The following is a 23,245-nucleotide window of genomic DNA, read 5'->3' as shown; positions in this document are numbered from 1 at the left end:
CCCCAGTCCTCAACAGTCTACATTGGCTACCAATTGAGAAAAGAATTGAATTTAAAATCCTGACAATCCTACACAATGCAATATACAAGGCAGATAATACCGCCCTCAACAACATCATACAGATACACGTATCACAGCGCACGACAAGAACCGTAAGTAAAATACAACTAGTAATACCACCACCAGAGCTATTTCAATTGCTGGACCAAAATTATTTATTTATTTATTTATTTATTTATTTATTTATTTATTTAAAAACTTTTCTATACTGTCATTAAGTTAGGTACCATCATAACTGTTTACTATAAGGCACAAATATTAATATTGGAAACAGAAAATAAATTCTTGTGCTAAACAAGTGCCAAGACTTAACGGTAACATAGCTCATAAAAATATACATAATTGGCAGTGTTATATCATGTCCATTCTTTATTGTAACAGATTTTAAAATCTAGAGCTTATACAGACTTAAAAACAAAAGTAGAATATATACCCGTGTAGCTTTGGGTAGTGTGCTTGAGTGTTCGGCAGATCGCTTTTCTTTTTTCCTGTCTTCTACTTTCCTTTCTCTTTGTTGTAAGCTTGTTTAAATAACCATGTTTTTAAATGTTTTCTGAAGGTTTTGATGTCTCTTTGTAAGCGGATCTCTACAGGCATGGAGTTCCATAGCATAGTTCCTGCTAATGAAAGCTCTCTTTCCCTGACTTGGGTTAGTTTAGCTGTTTTAATATGGAACTCACTCCCCGATTACCTGAGCTCACAAAACAACATCAAAACATTCAAAAAAGAGCTCAAAACATGGATCTACACTCAAACTTTCAAAGATGGTATCAGCTAACCAAATATCACATAGATATTGCATAACCGCCCTCGATTATGATAGAACAATACCAAGACCTTGTTATGAAATAAGTTAGTCTATAGAATACGGACAAGAATGTTACTATATTTTCCCATAAGGTTTATAAAACTAGTTCCCATATACTCATCTCACTGATCAATATAAGACTTAAACATCGTTTCCTAGGATTTTATCAGTTAAAACCATAATGTTTTTAATTTACAGATATTTAAGTTAAGCTGTTAAACGTTATCCAATCTGTTCTCTGTTATACCATGTTATGTTCCCTAGTTACCATAATGTATTAAGTTGTTGTATCTGTAAACCGGAGTGAAGGCATCTAGCTAAATTTCGATATAAAAAAGCAAATAAATAAATATCCGCTGATGCCATGTTTTTTTATATGCTAGGCTTTATCTGGTGTTGGGGGGGGGTCTTGCTTAGAGCGCTTTGTTCCAGTAGCTGCCGCAAAAGCGGCCTCGATTTTCCCCAGTTTTGATGCAGCCATGTATCAGCCAGGATGGGAGACTCAAATTCGGGAAAAAAAAGTGCCGATATCACCAAATTTTCTGCAAGATATGAGGGAGGGCTCACAGAGCCTTAGAATCGGGCAGCCATCTTGTGCGCCGCATGAGAGCGCCTCCTGTTTGCTCCTTTATTATCTTTTACACGATCAATGACCACAACTTAGTTCAAAAATATTATGTTGCTTGTCTATAAAATGCGGTACTTAATGGTGCATTAGCATTTTTTCTTTTCAAACACATACGAAGTTCTATTAATCTGATTATTAATTGTTTAGTTGTTACTCGCTTTATCCTGCTGTCCTTGGGGAATACTTGTCTTAGGTAGGCAACTTCACTTTACTGAGCAGTGCTCGACAAACTAGAGCTGTTTTCAAGAGATGAAAAACTGAAATGAATTCTTACTTTTGGAGGTAGCTCAATGAGTGTGACAGACGTTAATTCATTTTGATGGGATAAATATATATTTAGCATGTTTGTGTTATTTAATTGTGACAATGTTTTTTTTTAAATGAGAGAAATGTGTTTTTTATATTAAATGTGGTTGAAATAAAACTGATTTAAATCTGATTTTTTTTTAATGTAAATACATTGATTTTTTTCTGTCCTATGAAAAACACAAGTTTATGGCTCACAACATTATCAGTAAAGAACAGAAACAACAAGAGGGGGCATGTCTAGAAATTGTGGCTTTCACAGAAAGGTGATTCAATGTGTCCCATGACTAGGATATAATCTTGCCTGGCTTTAGTCTTTCAAGAGAGGCTGGATAGGTAGGAATCAAAGAGGTGTAGCTCTTTATTTTTAAAGTAAAAATAACTGAAATTCTGGGTGTCTGGGGAAAGAAAGAGACTGGCTGTTTCTTAGGAAAAGAGTGATGGCACTTCTTTTTATATTAGAATTACCTACAAACCTGTGGCACAGATAGAGAACTTGGGTAGTGATGTAGTCAATGACATAAAAAAGATTGCAATGAAAGGGAAGTGCAGCTGTTGGAAGATTTTAATGTCCTAGATGTTGAAGAGATCCTGGACTTTTCAAGGAGCGCTTGGAACCCATGAAGGAGGAAGATAATTCTGGACCTGATGCTTATAAATAGGTTAAGTGGCTGTTCAGATGGATGGTCAACTGAACTACAGTGCTTATCATGGTATAGTTTTAAGAACCAAAGCAGATAAGGGGCATTCAAAAGTCAAAGTCCTGCGTTTCAAAAGAATCAAATTAGTTAAAATGGAGGAATACTTTAAGGAAGAGCTGGCAGGGTGGGTGTGAAGTAGAACAGTGGGCTAAATTAAAAGAAGTGGATTAGCCTATGATTAGAGCAGCAGACTGAGAAACAGGGAAGCTTTGTGACATTGGGCAAGGCATTTCATCCTTCATTGCCTCAGGTACAAATTTAGATTCTACGTCTTCTTGAGGACAGAGAAATACCTACTGTACATCAGTGTAATGTGCCTTGAATAAAAAAGTGTGAGCTAAATCTAAAAAAAAGAATGTTATAGTAAAGGCAGCAAATCTTCATGTGAGGAACTTCTTTAGGATATTAAGGGATCTCAGAGATGTTCTGGCGAGTCCTCTAAATGATATGATCAATACATCTCAGGAGGCATAAGTGGTCCCTTGGGATTGGAGAAGGGTGAATGTTGCTCTTCACAAAATGGCAGAAGAGGAGGTTGTAAACTTTAGTCTGCTTAGTCTTAACCTCATTGATGGTAAAATTAATGAAGACTGTACTGAAGGAAAGGATATGAAGTATCTTGAATCCAGCAAGTTGTGTGATCTGAGGCAGTAACTTAAGACATGGCTGTTCATGAAAGCCTTTCCGGACCCTGACTGATGCTCGACCGCCAAATACAGCAAGACTGATTATCACCCAATAAACTGATACAGACTTACCAACCACTGCACGTTCTACTTCTTGTTAAACTTCTTGTTAAACTTCTATCATCCTCTTCTTCTACTCCCAGTTAGAACCATCCTTGTTTTATTGTAACTGCTTTTTCTGCGCACTTGTTATAATTTGTTATATTTTGTAAATGTATACTCATGTTATAGTTCAGTACGTTTATAATTTATTGATCACCCCTTGTTTTATGTAAACCGACATGATACGAACTCCGTGAATGCCGGTATAGAAAAAACTCAAATAAAAATAAATAATAGAGGGAAATTGTCTAACAAATCAGTTTCTTTGGTTGGGTGACTCTTGATGTGGTTTACTTGGATTTCAGCAAAGCTTTTGATACTACTCCACATGGGAGACTAATAAATAAACTGAGCAACCAGTGTGTGAGTTCCAGAGTAATGAACTGGATTAGAAATTGGTTGAGAGGCAGGCAACAGAGTGTAGTAGTAAATGGAGTTCACTCTGAGGAAAGAAAGGCGATTGGCTGAATGCATCAGGGTTGGTCCTAAGACTGGGTCTATTGAATGTCTTTATGAGTGATATTTTGGATCAAGTATAATGGCCTGCAGTCGTCACCTGCTTTACAGGTACAAAAATTATATGGTGGAAGCCCTTTGGTACTACAGGGTTATTAAATGTTAGAGTTAGTATGTTACAGATAATAGTGGCAGGCTGAGTGCAGCACAGGTGCTTATAAGAGGTGACAACAGCGAGCCTGTTTATCTCTGTTTTCATCTGTTGGTTGGTGAGTATAACCCACTCGTATGAACTGATCTGCTTGGATTCAAGAAAAGGAAGTTATCAGTTAAGAGTAAATTTCATCATTCAGACACAAGAAAATCTTTTTCAGAAGAAAGAATGCTCTAGAACAAGAGGACATGGTATGGGATTCTAGAGAGATTCAGAAGCAACATCAGAAAATATTTCTTTTCAGAAAAGGGTGGTGGATACATGGATTAGACTCCCACCGGAGGTAACAGAATTCGAAAAAGCATGGGGTAAGTACAGAGGATCCCTGATTGTGAAGACGTAAGAGGAGGGTCACTGATCAGTTGGATTCTGTGGCATTGCACCTGGTCATGAGCAGACTGGATGGACTTAATGGCCCTTTCTACTGGCATAATCTGAAACAGTAGCAAGAACAGGATTGTGAGGTTGCAATATTGCAATATTGCTAACATACCATTCTAAACGCTTACAAGAGTAGAGGCAAGGGAGAGGTGATAAGGACTAAACGAAGCATGGAGGAAACAAGCACAGTCTTAATTACTGCAGGCCATGGGGTAGCCAAGTGAATTTATCAGCAGGCTACAACTCCCTAGGAAATAGTCGTTCTGACAAATTGATAGTGGACAAGTACTGTCCAGCTAGGCCACACATATCTAGAGGATGGATTGTTTCGATTTCTAATTCTTTAGGTTATCATGAATCTTGGTGGAGGTCTGAGTATTAGATTGGGGATGGGCCTTGTGTGGTTATCTGTCCAAAGCCATGGATAACCTATGAACATGCAAACCAAAGGTGACTGAGAAAGCAATGATGTCCTGTAAAACAGTATTTCCCAGCCTTTTCATTGCCAAGACACAGAACAGATTTGTGTGGCCAAAAGAACTAGGAAAACACCAAAAGCCCCACCAGTCTCTCTTCCAAATTTTAAAACAAAGGGAGAGAAGAGGCAAAGGTACACATGATAGACCAGCTCCTTCTACATATAAGGATAATTCTATATGGTGCAGGCAGTCAGAGTTCCTTATTTAGTGTTGCTCCTATCACTCAAAGTGAGTCACAACCAGTGCTCAGTGCATTTTTCCACATCGTGCTCAGCCTGGGGTAAGAAAGGCTGGAAAGACTCAAAGATAAGGAAGATGGTGTCTGTGTGCAATGTGTGTACAGTACAAAGTGGGTCCCCGCTATCCATGCCTACGTGTTGCCCATTAATTAACACACTGTGGGGCTCATGCTGTAACTAGGAATAAGAGGCTTGCATAATTACACATTTATTTATTGGTTTTTATATACCGCCGCTCATCAAAGATATCACGTCGGTGATTTACACATGTTGTCAGAAAGGAGTTTCTATAAGTTTGAGCCACCCCTGATGTTTCTTTTTGCTGTGAAGTGCTGAGAACAGAGCCCAAATATGGATATGAGCATCAGGCAGTGGTGACTTTTCATGGCACACTTGATCAGGTCTGAAGGCATACTGGTGGAAAACACAGTTGTAAAGGATCAAGCTTCTACTGCTGGGATATATGGCTGCCGTGGACAGGGATAACTGGGCAGACTGAATGGGCCAGTTGTTCTTTTTGTGCCGTTAGATGCTGTATTGAGATATTAAAAACAAAACAAAAAAATAAACCTAACTAGATTACTAAAGTCACTTAAATCTTCTAGTACAAATGGAAGTGTAAGAGACAAGTGTACATATCTGTCCTAAATCTTCTATATACTGTTTTTCTTTCATGTATAGAGCTGCAAAGATGTGCCAGCAGTGGAAAAGACAATTAAATTACACCCCAGTAGCCATGTTGCCAAACTGCACATATTTAGCATGGAAGGACAAAAAGCTATTCAGATCAAACACCAAGATGAAATTGAATGGATTGCTGGTGATACCATGCACAACCTGATCTTTCAAATGTACGATGAAGGTGATAGAGAGATCATGATAACCACTGATTTAGCCGAGAAGATAAAGGTAAGTTCACAAGATGGAACTGTAAACTGATAAAGAATTTTCTTCAGTTTGGTGTTTGTCAGAAATCCTTTTTGTGGTTTTTAACCTAATTGTCAAATGCTGGATTTATAATCTCAATCAGTTTGATCAGCCATTTGAAAAAGAAATACCCCATTGTGAATGATTTATTAACAAATATGAACAGAAAATTGTAAAGACTAAAAATGAGTTTTTGTAGAACCTTAAGTTGTGTATGTTAAGTGTAAACAAGTTAGAAAAGGCACAGAAAAATGTCAGTTGACAGGGACAAAATTGCTTTTATACAAATGCTAAAGTACAAAAATAAGGTGGGTAAGTAATGAATTCCTAGGTTTTAAATTCTGCTCGTTTCAGATATCCTAAAAGTTTTCTAATTATATTTTTCAGCCATATCAACTTCATGTTTGTATGACAAGCATAGTATATTTCTCCAAGTATGTATTTTTCATAGGAAACTATTAAACTAATAAGGATGAGTTTTAAGTAGAGGAGCGTAAAACATATATCAATTCCTTATTGAGACATATTTTCCATAATTGCTATTAATTTCCAAAAATAATTTGAAATGAAAGTTTACACTACATGTATAGTTATACCTGTAATCTTTCCTCATATCCCTGTCCAAAATACACTTATATTGTTACAAAAATAAAGCATGGTGTATGTGAAATTTTCCTTATCTTTGTAGCAGAACCAGCATTTATTTTCTCTTAGGACCCTGAGTTCAGAGATTTTTATCAATGTCTAAATTTCTGTATGTGCAATAAAATACCATGTCTCGATGAGGGGTGTTGACATTAAAACACACAGTGACTTGCTTCAAAAAAATAACCCATTACACAAAGATTTAAGTCTTTTTACCCCATACATTTTTGATCCATCGGCACTCCACAGAAGATGCATTTCTTAGCATAGGGACAGGTGGATCCAGAACAAGTCTGTTATGCACCTCTACCAGCAGATGGAGAAGGAGCAAAGCTGACATCACGATATTTCCCTGTATGTACTCGGATCAGTCCAGGCTGCTGGGTATTGCCTCCCTTCCAGCAGATGGAGACAGAGGAAAAACTTTGAGAGAGCCCTCTCTTAACCTGGTGACCCACCTGCTGCTCCTCAATATTTCTCTGTCTCTAGCAGATGGAGGTGGTGCAAAACCTTTGGTTCTGATCCAAGCCAAAAAAAAAAAAAGATTTATTTTTCTCTTGGAGTCTCCCAGGGGGTTGTGAGGTCCTGGTGGGACCATCCCCCCCCGGTGGTAGGTGTTTTGGTCGAGCAGGAGTTGGGAACTCCGATCTTTGTCCTCATATCTGCTAGCAGGGTGATAGCTGGTGGTCTAGCTCCCTCCTCCCTTCTATCCTCTACCACTGCCTGTACCGGACTCTTCAGGGAAGTAGTTGGCTTTTGTTTTGTTAAAGTTTAAAAAAAAAAAAAAAAGTAGAGAAGGAGGAAGAGTGGTGCGGGGAGTCCCTTGCTGGGACTTCCCCCTTGGCAGCAGGTAGGCAGGATATTCTCAGAAGCGGGGAGCTCGGGTTTATTTTTAGGGTTATTGATTTCTGTCCTGGGCCGGCTGGCAGCTGCCTCGTGGCATTCTTCTTCCCCTTAGCATGCCACGAACAAGCTGCTGTTCCCACTGCGGCGATCGACTCTCCAGCTGAGCCTCCTCAGAGGGGTCTGTTGCCGGTGCCTCCCCAGCAGGGCCGCGATGGCAGAATCACAGCAGCGCAGCACCGGGAGGCTGCTCGCTGCTTTGGAGTCCCTGAGTGAACCATTCCCGTTCAGCGCGGGAATGGCGGCCATTGTGGGTGCTTTTCGCGCTACTGAGAACAGTGCGTTGGGGGGAGGGGATCTCCCTCCAGCCCTCTCCCTGGCCAATTCGAGTCCCAGGACAACCCACGGAGCCGGGGTGGGGGGGGGGGGGGGGGGGGGGGGGGGGGCGGCTTCCCTGATGATGATCCTGGCCCTTTAGAGGGTAGTTCCACTGGGACCACGATATTTTCCCCACAGTTTATTTTATTAATGCATCAGGCCTTCCTGGCCAGTGGGGGAGACGAGGGGTCCCCTTCCTCCTTGGGGGCCTATTGGCCCACCGTGCCAGATCCCTAGAAGGGAGGAGACGCTGGTGGCGATGCGGATTCGTTGGGTGCAAGCCTCAGGACCACGGGACGCGGCCCGGGAGTCCTTTTCTGACCACTCAGACCAGAGGGAAGGGCCGGTGGCCCCCAACCCCCAACTGGCAGACCAGGCCCCTCCTGTGGAGGGTGATGACCCTAAGGTGGTCCGCTTGTTTCAGAAGGATGAACTGGCATCCTTGATTCCCCATGTCTTGGCCAAACTGGGCATCGCGGACCCTCCCCCTGATCTGGGTCCGGTCATGGTGGATCCTGTCTTAGTGGGATTACGTGGTCCTGTGTGAACTTTTCCTCTGCATGATATGTTAAGGCAGATGATACTCTGGGAGTGGAATTCCCTGGAAACAGGCCTCAAGATTAGCTGGGCCATGGACAAGTTGTATCCCTTGCCTGAGGACGTGTTTGAGCTGCTGTGGAGTCCTAAAGTGGATGCATCCATCTCTGCGGTTACCAAGAAGACCACTATTCCTGTAGCAGGAGCTGCGGTGTTGAAGGATTTGCAGGATCGCAAATTGGAGGGCTACCTCAAGGATTTTTTAGTTTTCTGCCCTGGGCATTCATGCTGCGGTTTGCAGCAGCTTCATGCTCCGGGCGGGCCTGCGCTGAGTACAGCAGTTGCAGAGAGCCAAAGATCTTGTGCTGGCGGAGGCGAAGCAAGCAGAGCGATTGGAGGCTGTGGTTGCGTATGGGTTGGATGCCCTCTGACATACTTTGCACGTCCTCACGAACTATGGTCTTTGCAGTGTCAACCCGGAGACTCCCATGGCTGCAGAATTGGTCTGCGGATGTATCTTCCAAGTCTCAGTTGGGGGCTCTTCCCTTTTAAGGGCAGGCTCCTATTTGGGGATGACCTGGAGCAGCTGATCAAGAGTTTGGGCGAAAATGAGGTCCACAAGCTGCCGGAGGACAGACCAAGAGGCCAGAAAGCGTTTTCGGGGGCATAGGTTCTTTTGTCATAGCAGGCCAGGCCTGGCCTTCAGATGACTGCCTTGGTCTGATAGCTGGTTTTTCACCTGGCTTGGACTTAGCTATGGGGAAAAAAAATAAAAAAAAGCTGAAAGGCAAGTGGGTATAGAATGCTGAGTGCGGCGAAAGTCCTTGCCCTCTCCCCCTGTAGCTGGAGACTGACCTTGTACTCTGCTAGGTTGGGCTGAGCTCAGATAAAGAATACTTTAAAAAAAAAAAAATAATAAAATAAGAGAGTTAATAGGGATTCCTCTCCCCTCAGGTCTCCATGCTCAGCATGCCGAACCAACGTTCGTTTCCACCTCCAGAGGAGCTTAGGGGACGTGGACAGCTTGGTAGGGTGAGCAGCCTTTTTGGCTAGGTCCCGCTATCAGGCTTATCTTGTTTGCCATGCAGTAGGCCGCACCGGTATTTTCACGCATTTTTTCTGGTGCCCTCAACATCCTGTTGAGCATCCAGTTTGTGCATCTAGATGGGCACATGGAATGTCTATGTGGGCACCCAGTTGTGCGCACATACACATGCAGTTGTGCACAATATCTAAAGCGTCCTGCCGGGAACTCACAGGGTCATTCATCAAAATGCGTCATGGCGTTACAGCACACGATAATGCGTTATCGCATGTGTTATTCATAACACATGGTGCAAATGCACATTTTTTGGAGGGGCAGGATCAGGGAGGAGTTTGGGCATGATTTTGTTAAATGGGTAATATCGCACGGTTTTAACGCCGGAAATAATTACACCTGGCATTAAGCTATGCGATATTCCCGAAATAGCCATAACGCAATTTGCGATACATTTTTTGAATTGTATTTTGGCCATTTCTGGGCTTGGGAGGGGGAAGAAGGAGAAAGGAGAGGAGTGGACTAGAGAGAGAGAGTGCCTCTGGGGAGGGCCTCACTGTGTACACCTATTTAGATCTCTTAGGAGGGCCATCTAATAGGATAAGGTGTTGGTAGTGGTTTAGGGGCCAGTTTCGCATGTAGAGTGAGATGTATGAATATCACAGTACACCTTGGTGAAGATTTCACATCATTTGGAGTGAGGAAAGTCTCACAAAGATGACATTTTGTACTGTTATCTCACCCTAGCTTGATGGTGAGAGTCCATCAAGCTAGGGTGAGAGAACATAGTAGAAATTTCATCTTTGTGAGACTTTCCTCACTTCAAATGATGTGAAATGTTCACCAAGTTGTACTGTGCTGTTCGTACATCTCACTCTACATGCGAAACTGGCTCCTAAACCCTAAACCAACACCTCACCTCGACCTGTTAGATGTCCCTCCTATAGAGAGATAAATACGTCACTACTATGAGGGCCTTGTAAATAGGCATGCTCTCTTTCTCTCTCTCTCTCTCCTTAGTTCAAGATGTGAAAATAATGATTATTGCAGGGTGCGTTAAGTTTACTGCAGCACGTGATACTACCATGTGGCGTGGTAAATTAAAAATTTCCAAAAAACATGCCCTTTTTTGATATCGCGGGCGTTATCAATGTGTTAACATTTTTTTATGAATCTAGGGGTCAGTTTTGTGCACTTCTCAAGGCACAGGTGTTGAGTGCCTACATTTTGGGTGCCTATTTTTTGCAGCATGGCACAGCTGGGTGCCCTGTTATCAGGCGCCTGTATCAAAGAAGCCTAAGCGCCTTACTCTTGTGCTGCGTGTCATATTTGGTCATCTCAGCCTGATGTTCTCTCTAACTTGTGCCAGCGGTGTTTAAGCTTGGGGAGAATTGTCTCCGTCTGATTTTATTAAGCCTGGTTCTTCCCTGCTTGATGCGGGAATGGAAAAAGAGCTGCCAGAGGTCTCACCTGATTTTGGGGCTCCCCTAACTGGTTCTTTAGCAGGGGAAGTAGTTCAGTTAGCACAGGACCGATGTCCCCTGGTTTTGGCATGGATCCCTCTGCCTTTTCTTGAGTAAAATTTTTTTCAAGGACTGCAGTCTTTTTTTCAGGTGCAGTCCTCTGCCCCTGTCAGCCTTAACATGTCAGGATTGCAGGCTGCAAAATTCCTGCATTCCTTGTGCCTGCGGGGTAAGCGTTGAAGTACACCTAGACCTGCTGGTGGTTTCCAGATAGGGACCCAGATGGCCAGATGATGATGGCAATTCTTTCTCCCTGCAATATGAAAGAAATTCTCTGGGATTGGAGCCATATAGAACTATGTTGTTTCGTTCACAAAGGTGAGTTGCTGGTGCCGATTTCCCAGACATTGGTGATATTGGGAGTACTGAGGAGGCTGAATCAATGTCTCAGCCAAATAAAGATTCCATTTTGAATAGTGATCATATGATCAAATTTGAATTAATGACTGGAAGGGGGAAAGTATGTAAATCCACAGCTGTAGCGATAACCTTTCAAAAGGGAAACTTTGATAAAATGAGAAAAATAGAAAAAAACTGAAAGGTGCAGCTACAAAGGTAAAAAGTGTTGCAACAGGCATGGCTATTATTTAGAATCACAGATCAGATGTATTCCATACATTAAGAATGGTGGAAGGAAGGGAAAACGATTGCTAGCTTAGTTAAAAGATAGCTAAAAGATCTTCATTCAAAAATTGGAAGAAGGATCCTTCAGAAGAAAACAGGATAAAGCATAAGCACTTGCAAGTTAAATATAAGACATTGGTAAGACAGGTTCAGAGAAAATTTGAAAAGATGTTGGCCATAGAGGCAAAAACTCACAATAATAAAATATATCCGAATATATCTGAAGTAGAAAGCCTGCAAGAGAGTCGGTTGGACCGGTGAATGATCAAGGGGCTAAAGGGGCACTTAGAGAAGATAAGGTCATTGCGGAATGATTAAACATTTTCTTTGCTTCACTGTTTACTGAAGAGGATGTTGGAGAGATACCCATTCCGGAGAAGGTTTTCATGTGTGACAAACTGAAGTATAGTAAACCACCTGGACCAGATGGTATACACCCCATCTGAAAGAACTAAAAAAAATGAAATTTCAGAACTATTAGTAAAAATTTTTAACGTTGTTATTGAAATCATCCAATTACCTGAAAATTGGAAGATGACCAGTGTAACCCCTATATTTAAAAATGGATCCAGGGATGATCCAGGAAACTATAGACCGGTGTGCCTGACTTCAGTGCTGGGAAAAATCGTGGAAACTGTTAAAAAGAATAAAATCACAAAACTTTTAGATAGACATGGTTTGATGGGACACAGCCAACATTGATTTATCCAAGGTAAGTCTTGCCTCACAAATTTCCTACATCTTTTTGAAGGGATGAATAAACATGTGGACAAATGGTAAGCACTAGAAGTGGTATATTTGGATTTCCAGAAGGCGTTTGACAAAGTTCTGCATGAGAGGCTTCTAAGAAAACTAAAAATTCATGGGATAGGAGGCGATGTCCTTTTGTGGATTACAAATTGGTTAAAAGACAGGAAACAGAGTAGGATTAAATGGTCAGTTTTCACAGAGGAAAAAGGTAAATAGTGGAGTGCCTCAGGAATCTGTACTTGGACCGGTGCTTTTTAATATATTTATAAATGATCTGAAAAGGAATACGATGAGTGAGGTGATCAAATTTGCGGACGACACAAAATTATGCAGAGTAGTTAAATTTCTAGCAGATAATGATGAATTGTGTTTTCAGAAGGAATTTGACAAAGTTCCTCATGAGAGGCTTCTAGGAAAAGTAATGGGATATGTGGCAATGTCCCCTCGTGGATTATAAACTGGCTAAAAGGCAGGAAACAGAGAGTAGGATTAAATGGACAATTTTCTCAGTGGAGCGGAATGGGCAGAGGAGTGCCTTAGGGATCTGTACTGGGACCCGTGCTTTTCAATATATTTATAAATGATCTGGAAAGGAATACAACGAGTGAGGTAATCAAATTTGCAGATGATACAAAATTATTCAGAGTAGTTAAATCATAAGCGGATTGTGATAAATTGCAGGAAGACCTTGTAGAGACTGGAAAATATGGGCATCCGAATGGCAGATGAAATTTAATGTGGATAAGTGCAAGGTGATGCATATAGGGAAAAAATAACCCATGCTATAGTTACACAATGTTAGGATCCATATTAGGAGCCTACCACCCACGAAAGAGAATCTAGGCATCATAGTGGATAACACATTGAAATCGTTGGTTCAGTGTGCTGCGGCAGTCAAAAAAGTAAACAGAATGTTGGGAATTATTAGAAAGGGAATGGTGAATAAAATGGAAAATTTCTTAATGCTTCTGTATTGCTCCATGGTGAAACCGCACCTTGAATACTGTGTATAATTCTGGTCGCTACATCTCAAAAAGATATAGTTGCAAATGGAGAAGGTAACAGAGAAGGGTGACCAAAATGATAAAGGAGATGGAACTGTTCCTCTATGAGGAAAGGCTAAAGAGGTTAGGACTGTTAAGCTTGGAGAAGAGATGGGCTGAGGGGGGATATGATAGAGGTGTTTTAAATCATGAGAGGTCTAGAATGGGTAAATGTGAATCGGTTATTTACTCTTTCGCATAATAGAAGGACTAGGGGGGCACTCCATGAAGTTAGCATGTGGCACATTTAAAACTAATCTGAGAGAGTTCTTTTTCACTCAATGCACAATTAAACTCTGGAATTTATTGCCAGGGGTTATGGTTAGTGCAGTTAGTGTAGCTGGGTTACTCACAGGACAAGCAGGATGGTAGTCCTCACATATGGGTGACGTCAGTGGACGGAGCCCCGCTACGGAAAACTTTTCTGTCAGAGTTTCTATAAAGCTTTGACTGATGCTGGCACACGTGCACTGAGCATGCTCAGCCTGCAATTATCCCTGTGACCACAGATGTCGCCCCTCAGTCTTTTTTTTTCCACTCTGCAGTAAGCAAAGCGGTTAGGAACTCTGTGAGAAATCTCACAACTTTTCCTTACGGAAACACTTAAATGTTTACTTCACAAATGCTTTTTCCCTGTGTAGGTCTCCCCTCGCATACGTTAATAATCGACGCTCAGTAAGTACTATGCTCTGTTTTTCGGTCAGTTTCCTGTCACCTCACTACGGTTCCCGGCCTACCCAACCGAATTGGCGGCCATTCCCTCGCCCTATGTTTCACAGTTAGCCCGCACATAGTCCTGCGAGTGGTCTCCTGTACCCTCTGCCGGGTTATTAGCCCTAGTGGGATAGGGACTTCACGGTTAACCGTTGCCGCCAGGGACCCCATGACTAATTGTGGCCTTGGTACCCTATCGTGCAGTTCGATGAACCCGCCATCGGTACCCCCCTTCTCAGGCCATCCTGCCTTTTCATTCAACACCATTGACAACCCCTCCCCAAGGGGGCCACGATGCCTTCGAGTCCCTGCATCAATTTTTCAGTGCCATCAATGTTTTCATCCAGGGCGGCTGATTTTTCATCGGTGTCATGCGATGGCCCAGAGACGGTGCCATCGATGCAAACACCTCGGTGGTCATTCGATTGCCTGGTCGTTGCGCATTGATAGTGCCAATGTCGTTGCCATCTATTCCCATGTCGTTGCAGTCTACGCCCACGTCGATGCCCACGTCATTCCTTTCGATGCGACCATCGATTCCGTCGAGTCCGGTATCAATTTCCCGATGCCATCGATACCTATACTGATGCGGTCGGTGCCTCTATCATTGTTATTGTTGCTCTGCCCGGGCCATCGACATTTTTTCATATATATTTTTGACTATACCCTCGAGGCCGGTCCATGCCGCCATCGATACTGTCAATTCTGACATAGCACCCACACGCAATACCCTTGCCTAAACACAGTGCTCCATGCTTGGGGGGGGGTGTTTTTTTCTAAAGCCCCATATCAGCCTATGACACTACATAGTGCCAGGAGCAGTGCAGGCATGCTGACAGTCTGTCATCATTTTCCATCCAGGACAGTGAGGGCGTACACCTCGGCGCTGGGGAAAGACCAAGCCGAGCAGCATGGCACTCATTGTCACCAGCATGGTGACTGTCCGCCACAGACGCCATCCAGCACATCAGTGCTATCCTACTCGGTGCTGGAGAATGCCGGGCCAAGCAACATTGCTACTGTCACTGTTCCACACAACGCTGGCAGTCCTCCGTGCTCCGGAATGACCGGACCGAGTTCCTCGGAATTCTGCACTGGCATCATGATACATCGAGCCGCTGCAAAAGAGGGCTGGTTCATGAGTCATAATGGCTTCCCTGTACCCGTGCCGGGTTCATGAGCCATAATGGCTCCCCTGTACCCGAGGCATTCCCCACCGACACCGGTGTGGGGTTCTGATCCTCCACAAATTACTGTGGTAGTGCCAGAGACGCCTAGCCTGTTTCCTCTGTACCTGCGCTACCATACCAGGTTACAGAGTTGAGTCGGACATGTACGTCCTTCAGGCTATCCCTCGATGACTCCTGAAATCCACGGAGCCATAAATCTTCACCGGCTTCGTCCTTCTGTGATCCACAACGGATGGTAAATACTCTAATCCCCGCTTCAGCGACAATCCCATTGTCTCTAAATCGGGCCATATTGTTCGAAAGGTTCTAGGTCATCTGGCCTTCTAAGAACCATATTAGTGTCACATATCGCTATTGCCCAGCTAGGTCGGACACTCCTACCAATCATTTGGGATTACATCAGGACATCCTCCCATTGTTAGCAACGGGACCTCTGTACTGATTAATACTCTGGTTTCTGGTTCCTAGTTAAGGACCAAAATTCCAGATGCATTCGCTGATCTGCTAAACACGAGATTCAGCAAACACTGTCTACATTGCGAGTCCAGACCTAGCGACAGGGTCTCGACGTTTTCTTGTATAGCACACAGAAATGCGGGTACGACTTTTACCGCTCACGCTCCCGTGGGAGATTACATGATATCCTGATTACGTCAGCCCCGCCAGTTGGATACCTCCTGGTCCCTCAACTTGCCGTATATCAGAGCGGCCACCCCCACTTATACCAAGGTTCAGGGTACAGTCCCTGGACGCTACAAAGCGCAGAAGGGGGGGGGGGGAGTTTTAATTTCACTATTCTTTCTTTCAACAGAAAGTAGTTATCCTCCGCCCATTCGGACCTCAGAAATATCAACTTTCTTCAGAAGGTGCAGGTAAATGGTATCTCTCGTCACCATGCTTCAATACCGCAGTAAGTAGGTTGCCTGCCTCTCTCTATTCTTTGTGTGCTTCATGGTGAGTCAACAATATTACAATCCCAAGCCCTGCCGGTTGCACCAGCTTCAGTAACTTGGGTATTTCATTAAATCACTAGCAGTGACTGCTGTTCTCTACGGAGTAAAACATCATTCAAGCTTTTCCTTGCATGGACAGCTGCATAACAGTCAACCCAAGCAAGGAGCTCTACCTCTATTACCTGGGATTGCTGTTTACTACCATAAATCCCATATAGCACACTTCTGGACACCACAGTCACAACGAACTTCCTGTCCAACAACCGCACAGACATTCTGAAAAATTCCTATATGTCTCTGCACACATACACCATAACCTCAGCCCCTCATTTTTTCATGTTGGGCCAGCGGCATTTTTTTCACCATGCGTTTACTCATAGGTCCCCAAAAAAAAAAATTGCTATGAGTAAGATTCAGTGAAATTCAATTATCAGTGGACCTAAGCTGTTCAAACACGCTATTGTCCCTGATCCATATTGCAGATCTAGAGCCAAAACCTAGACTGGTCCTGCTCATACTCGCATTTCCTCAGGGTTGCAGAGTTCGAAGTAACATCTTCTCAACCCAATATGCATCTCTTCCGCTCCATGCAGAGTTTCACATTAAAATTCCTGGAGCTTTGAGCCATGAGTTATGCCTTTATGCCTATACAATACTACCTATGCAGCAACCCTTTATGTATACAGATAGAGACAGCATAGTGACATTGTGGTATTTCCAACACACAAGCACGCACAACCTCTTAGCTGCTCTGCTAAGAAGCTGTGCAGCTCTACTCTTGGCCCTTGCTCACTCCATGCATCCCCGGGCCACTTATCTAACAGACTTACTGAACGCACTAGCAGACCTCCAGATAAGTTTCCATCCTCTCAGACGGCCTTGGATTATATGTGTAGCGAGGAATATCTTCTAGCGCTGAGGTCAACCGAACTTGCCCTCTGCATCTAAATCAAACCATACGGTGGACAGATTCTACTCCCTACACATGTCTCCAATGCGTTCCATGGACGCCTTTGCTGCAACAAAGGCCTCCTATATGTGTCTCTTTCAATGCCTCTCATAGCCAGCACCCTTATTATGCTGCACCAGGATGGGGTTCACTGTTCTCAGACCCACGTCCTGGCCGAGACCAGTATGCTTTCCCATACTTCTCAATCTATCACACCAGTAACCAACTCGCCTTCTCACAGGTCAGTCTCATATCATGAACTCACTGATGTTCTCAGGTACTGGTAGCGTCTCAAAAACCTTCTACACAAAAATCTTACCATTCAAAATGGCATGATTTACCACGTGTCGTAAAAAAAAAAAAGGGTTTTTACCCCCTTTATTTTTACACCACACTTTTCCTCTTATTCCCTTGGATTCTGCTCCCCCGACATTCTTTACATGGGTACGCCTCTGTTCCAATTGGCGTACCCACTTGGGAGTGGGATACCCGATTACCAGTTCAACCCCTTCCGACTCAGCTTACCATGGGTTATCCATGATTAAGCCATCTCTATTTTTACTGGTTACGGAATGGGGCCTATATATTAGTGCTTACAAGACTCATGCGTTCCCCGTTCGAGCCTTGCCATTCCTCTCACGTAACAGTCTGCAATGGGAAATTCTTTCCCCCGTAGTCATCACTTTCTGCCAACAGGGTCAGTGAGTTCCACACCTTGTACGTACTCACACCCGACCCCTCCGTTCCTCCGTGACCGAGTGGTTTTACATACTCAACCACATATCGTTCTTAAGGTAGAGGCAGCATCTCACCTTACTAAGAATATACTCTGCCCACTTTTTCCCAACACCTCTCTCACCAGAGTGAGAGGGTTTTCCACTTCTTGGACTGTAAAAGTGCACTTGCATTCTATCCAGACTGCACTACACTCCATAGGACTTACACCTAACTCTTTCCTCCTGTGGAAAAAGCCAAGCTGCGAGTTCCAGTGGGGCAAACAGACCTATTCCTCCTAATTGACGGTCTGTATCTCTTACTAACTAACTAACAAGCAGGCATTTCACTACAACACTGTATGTAACCACATTCTCTTAGGGCCGTACCAGCCTCATTAACTCACCTTCAGCCAGTGCCGCTTGTACATATTTGTAAAGCTGCGACCTGGAGCTCTCTCAATCCCTTCGCACCCATTATCGCTTATATTAGACTGGCCAGCATGCTTCCATGTTTGGCCAGTCCTTCTACTCCTCTTCTGTTCGGTTTAAAACTACCCAACATCCTTCCACCAATCCGATAAGGGTTTCAGGATGCCACTCCTTACCAAATTCCACCCCCCGACGTTGCGGCCTTTGCATGTCTTGGGTGCATTGGGTACACTCTCGAGCATCCTCAGCTCGGTACTCCCCATATGTGAGGACTACCATCCTGCTTGTCCTGTGAGTAAGCAAGTGTTGCTTACCTGTAGCAGGTGTTGTCACAGGACAGCAGGATGTTAGTCTTCACGAAACCCACCCGCCACCCACCCCGCAGAGTTGGGTCTAAATATGTTTATTATTTTAGTTTCGCTTGCGCTTTTTGCTATAAGACGAGACTGAGGGGAGACAACCTGTGGTCAAAGGGATAATTGCAGGCTGGCATGCTCAGTGCACTCTGTGCCAGCGTCAATCAAAGCTTTATAGAAACTTTGGACAGAAATGTTTTCTGTAGCGGGGCTCCATCCACTGATGTCACCCATATGTGAAGGACTAACATCCTGCTGTCCTATGAGAACACCTGTTACAGGTAAGCAACATTTCTTTAAAAAGGATTGGATAAGTTCTTGGAGGAGAAGTACAAACCACCTGCTATTAATTAAGTGAGGTTATCAATTTGCAGATGATACAAAATTATTCAGAGTAGTTAAATCACAAGCAGAATGTGATACATTGCAGGAGGAACCTTGCAAGACTTGAAGATTGGGCATCCAAATGGCAGATGAAAATTTAATGTGGACAAGTGCAAGGTGTTGCATATAGGAAAAAATACCATTGCTGTAGATATACGATGTTAGGGTTCCATATTAGGAGCTACCACCCAGGCAAAAGATCTAGGCATCATAGTGGATAATACTTTAAAATCGTCGGCTCAGTGTGCTGTGCAGCAGTCAAAAAAGCAAATAGAATGTTAGGACATTATTAGGAAGGGAATGGTTAATAGAAAGGAAAATGTCATAATGCCTCTGTATCGCTCCATGGTGAGACCACACCTTGAATACTGTGTACAATTCTGGTCGCCCGCATCTCAAAAAAAGATATAGTTGCGATGGAGAAGGTACAGAGAAGGGCAACCAAAATGATAAAGGGGATGGAACAGCTTCCTATGAGGAAAGGCTGAAGAGGTTAGTAGGGATGTGAATCGTTTTTTGACGTTTTAAATATCGTCCGATATATTTTAAAATCGTCCAAAATCCCCCTCCCCCTTCCCCCGATTTATCCCCTCCCCCTTCCCCCGATTTATCGTCAAAAATCGTAAATCGGGGGAAGGGGGAGGGCGGGAAAACCGGCACACTAAAACAACCCTAAAAACCCACCCCGACCCTTTAAAATAAATCCCCCACCCTCCCGAACCCCCATCCCCCCCAAAATGCCTTAAATTACCTGGGGTCCAGTGGGGGGGGGGGGTCCCGGTGTGATCTTTTACTCTTGGGCCTCCGGTGCGTTGTGGAAATGGCGCCGGCGCTACCTTTGCCCTGTCATATGACAGGGCAAAGGTAGCGCCGGCGCCATTTTGTTTTTTGTCCTCTGACATCAGGAGCGTAGGAGATCGCTCCCGGACCCCCAGGGACTTTTGGCCAGCTTGGGGGGCCTCCTGACCCCCACAAGACTTGCCAAAAGTCCAGCGGGGGTCCGGGAACGACCTCCTTGCACTCGAATCATTTTGCCGTACAAAATGGCGCTGGCTACCTTTGCCCTGTCATATGACAGGGCAAAGGTAGCGCCGGCGCCATTTCTACAACGCACCGGAGGCCCGAGAGTAAAAGATCACACCGCGACCCCCCCCCCCCACTGGACCCCAGGTAATTTAAGGCATTTTGGGGGGGTTCGGGAGGGTGGGGGATTTATTTTAAAGGGTCGGGGTGGGTTTTAGGGATGTTTTAGTGTGCCGGTTTTCCCGCCCTCCCCCGATTTACGATTTACCCGATATTTAAAGAAACAAAACCGCGACGATCCGATTCCTTCCCCCCCAGCCGAAATCGATCGTTAAGACAATCGATCACACGATTCACATCTCTAGAGGTTAGGGCTGTTGAGCTTGGAGAAGAGACGGCTGAGGGGGGATATGATAGAGGTCTTTAAGATCATGAGAGGTCTTGAACGAGTAGATGTGACTTGGTTATTTTCACTTTCGAATAATAGAAGGACTAGGGGGGCATTCCATGAAGTTAGCAAGTAGCACATTTAAGACTAATCGGAGAAAATTCTTTTCACTCAACGCACAATAAAGCTCTGGAATTTGTTGCCAGAGGAGGTGGTTAGTACAGTTAGTGTAGCTGGGTTCAAAAAAGGTTTGGATAAGTTCCTGGAGGAGAAGTCCATTAATGGCTATTAATCAATTTTACTTGGGGAATAGCCACTGCTATTAATTGCATCAGTAGCATGGGATCTTCTTAGTGTTTGGGTAATTGCCAGGTTCTTGTGGCCTGGTTTTGGCCTCTGTTGGAAACAGGATGCTGGGCTTGATGGACCCTTGGTCTGGCCCAGCATGGCAATTTCTTATGTTCTTATGTTCTTAAGTTGACTTAGAAAATAGCCACTGCTATTACTAGCATCAGTAGCATGGGATCTTCTTAGTGTTTGGGTACTTGCCAGGTTCTTATGGCTGGGATTGGCCACTACTGGAAACAGGATGCTAGGCTGGATAGACCCTTGGTCTGACTCAGTATGGCATGTTCTTATGTTCTTATGACCTTGTGAGACTGGAAGATTGGGCTTCCAAATGGCAGATGAAATTTAATGTGGACAAGTGCAAAGTGATGCATATAGGGAAAAATAACCCTTGCTGTAGTTACACAATGATATGTTCTATCTTAGGAGTTACCACGCAGGAAAGAGATCTAGGTGTCATAGGGATAATACATTGAAATTGTTGGCCCAGTGTGCTGTGGTGATCAAAAAAGCAAACAATGTTAGGAATTAGGAAGGGAATGGAAAATAAAATGGAGGATGTCATAATGCCTCTGTTTTGCTCCTTGGTGAGACTGTACCTTGAATACTGTGTGCAATTCTCATCACCACATCTCAAAAAGGATCTAGTTGCACTGGAGAAAGTGAAGAGAAGGGCATCCAAAATCTGGGGCATGGAATGGCTGCCCTATGAGGATAGGCTAAAGAAGTTAGGGCTGTTCACTTTGGAGAAGAGACAAATGAGGAGGGATTTGATAGATGTCTACAAAATCATGAAAGGACTTGAACAAGTTAATGTTAAATAGGTTATTTACTCTCTTAGATAACAGAGGGGACTAGGGGGGCACCCCATGAAGTTAGCAAGTAGCTCATTTAAAACAAATTGAAGACAATTCTTTTTTTACTCGGCGCATAGTTAAACTCTGGAATTCATTGCCAGGGGATGTGGTTTCAGCAGTTAGTGTTACTGGGTTTAAAAAAGGTTTGGATAAATTCCTAGAGGTTTAATCCATAAACGTCTATTACAGTAATTAATAAACAATAGTAGCTTTTGATCTGTCTAATGTTTGGGTACTTGCCAGGTACATATGACTTATATTAGCCACTGTTGGAAACAGGATAGCAGGCTTGATGGACCTTTCATATGTCGCAGTATGGCATTTCTTATGTTATGAGATCACAGCCCCTTCCCCACACATTCCAGCTGTAGGTTTGGGACTGGATAAAGTGTGATGGCCTCCAGCCTGGGTGAATGGGCACCCCATTACAGGCGGCACTTCTGCATATCAAATATGCTAACATCGCAACCATAATACTTGCTCAGTTACTGAAGCTGTTTCAAAATGTCATTATTGGTCTTGGGTAATTTTCTTGTAGATGTAATGTGAAATGCACTCTCCACATTTTCAGTTTCAGAAACTGATTTTTAGTAGTTTGGCAGAAACAACCCCATAAATTTCACTGAATTATCACTTTTCATTTTCTCTGAAATCCCAAACTTCTGAAATTTTCTTCCACTCCTATTTACTTGTTTGAAGTTATTTTTCAGTTTCAGTGATTATTTGACTGTCTTACAGTTGTATCACAGTATTTTCTAAAAATGAAATCATTTCCTCCATATTTTTGAAATAGGGATTTGTATTGTAAGGGAAGAAATCTCTATTTTAATTTCTTTATTTGCACCATGATTCTTTGCCATAGATACGTTATAGAGATTGTAGCTTCTTCAGATCATGCTAAAGGAGGTTTCAGTTGCCTTGCTAATAGCCATTTCTCAGTAGTGATGGAGGTTCCTATTTGAACTTTTTGACTCCATGTGATGCTGTGACAGCCACATTTTCTGATTTACCTTTTACTATGACAATTATCGCTTAGGATATTTTTGGTTTGTTCCTCAAAGAGCAAGTCTCTCACACTTCCGTTCAGCCTCAAGCTCTCTTGCACTTCCTTGCATTCCAGACTCTGTGTAATTACTGATATTTTATCATGTCTCCTTCTGAAAGAGTTCTTTATCATTGGCAGATATGGTTCTTCCAAATCCTCCATAGTACAGAATCAAAATCCCCACTCAAAGCCTTTTAGTTGCTATTATAGTAATCATTTCTATAATACGTTGTCAAAGGAGTTGATGTTTATGTGACTAGAACATATGATGTAATCTAGTCTTTTGAAAGCTGATTGGCATTAATCATGCCCATATTGGCTGTGCATCAATTTGTCAGTTTTTTACAACTTCTGTCATATATTCCATGTCTGCATCTGATAAGGATATTATGATGTGATATTGTACCCATCTTTCTGATTGAATAATGCAATTCAAGCAGTTACCTTGCTCAACAAATAAAGGATTCTCAAGTGATTAAGACTATTTGCCTACTTGCAGCACGATGTAAATGTCTTATACTGTA

The 23,245-nt window shown here is 43.2% G+C and overlaps 1 protein-coding gene across 1 annotated transcript in view; it reads left to right on the top strand.

Annotated features, from left to right (window-relative positions):
• The window catches only part of SMCHD1 (structural maintenance of chromosomes flexible hinge domain containing 1), a 1,156,633-nt gene that overhangs the window by 490,561 nt on the left and 642,827 nt on the right, over positions 1-23,245 (top strand). Inside the window, 1 exon segment of the mRNA XM_029591083.1 lies at positions 5,742-5,969. Within this exon segment, the coding sequence (XP_029446943.1) occupies positions 5,742-5,969 (228 nt within the window).

Source organism: Rhinatrema bivittatum, chromosome 2 (genome assembly GCF_901001135.1).
Source record: "Rhinatrema bivittatum chromosome 2, aRhiBiv1.1, whole genome shotgun sequence".
Taxonomy (NCBI): Eukaryota; Metazoa; Chordata; class Amphibia; order Gymnophiona; family Rhinatrematidae; genus Rhinatrema; species Rhinatrema bivittatum.
The sequence above is the reverse complement of the archived record's forward strand: the minus strand, read 5'-3'. Positions and strand labels throughout refer to the sequence as shown.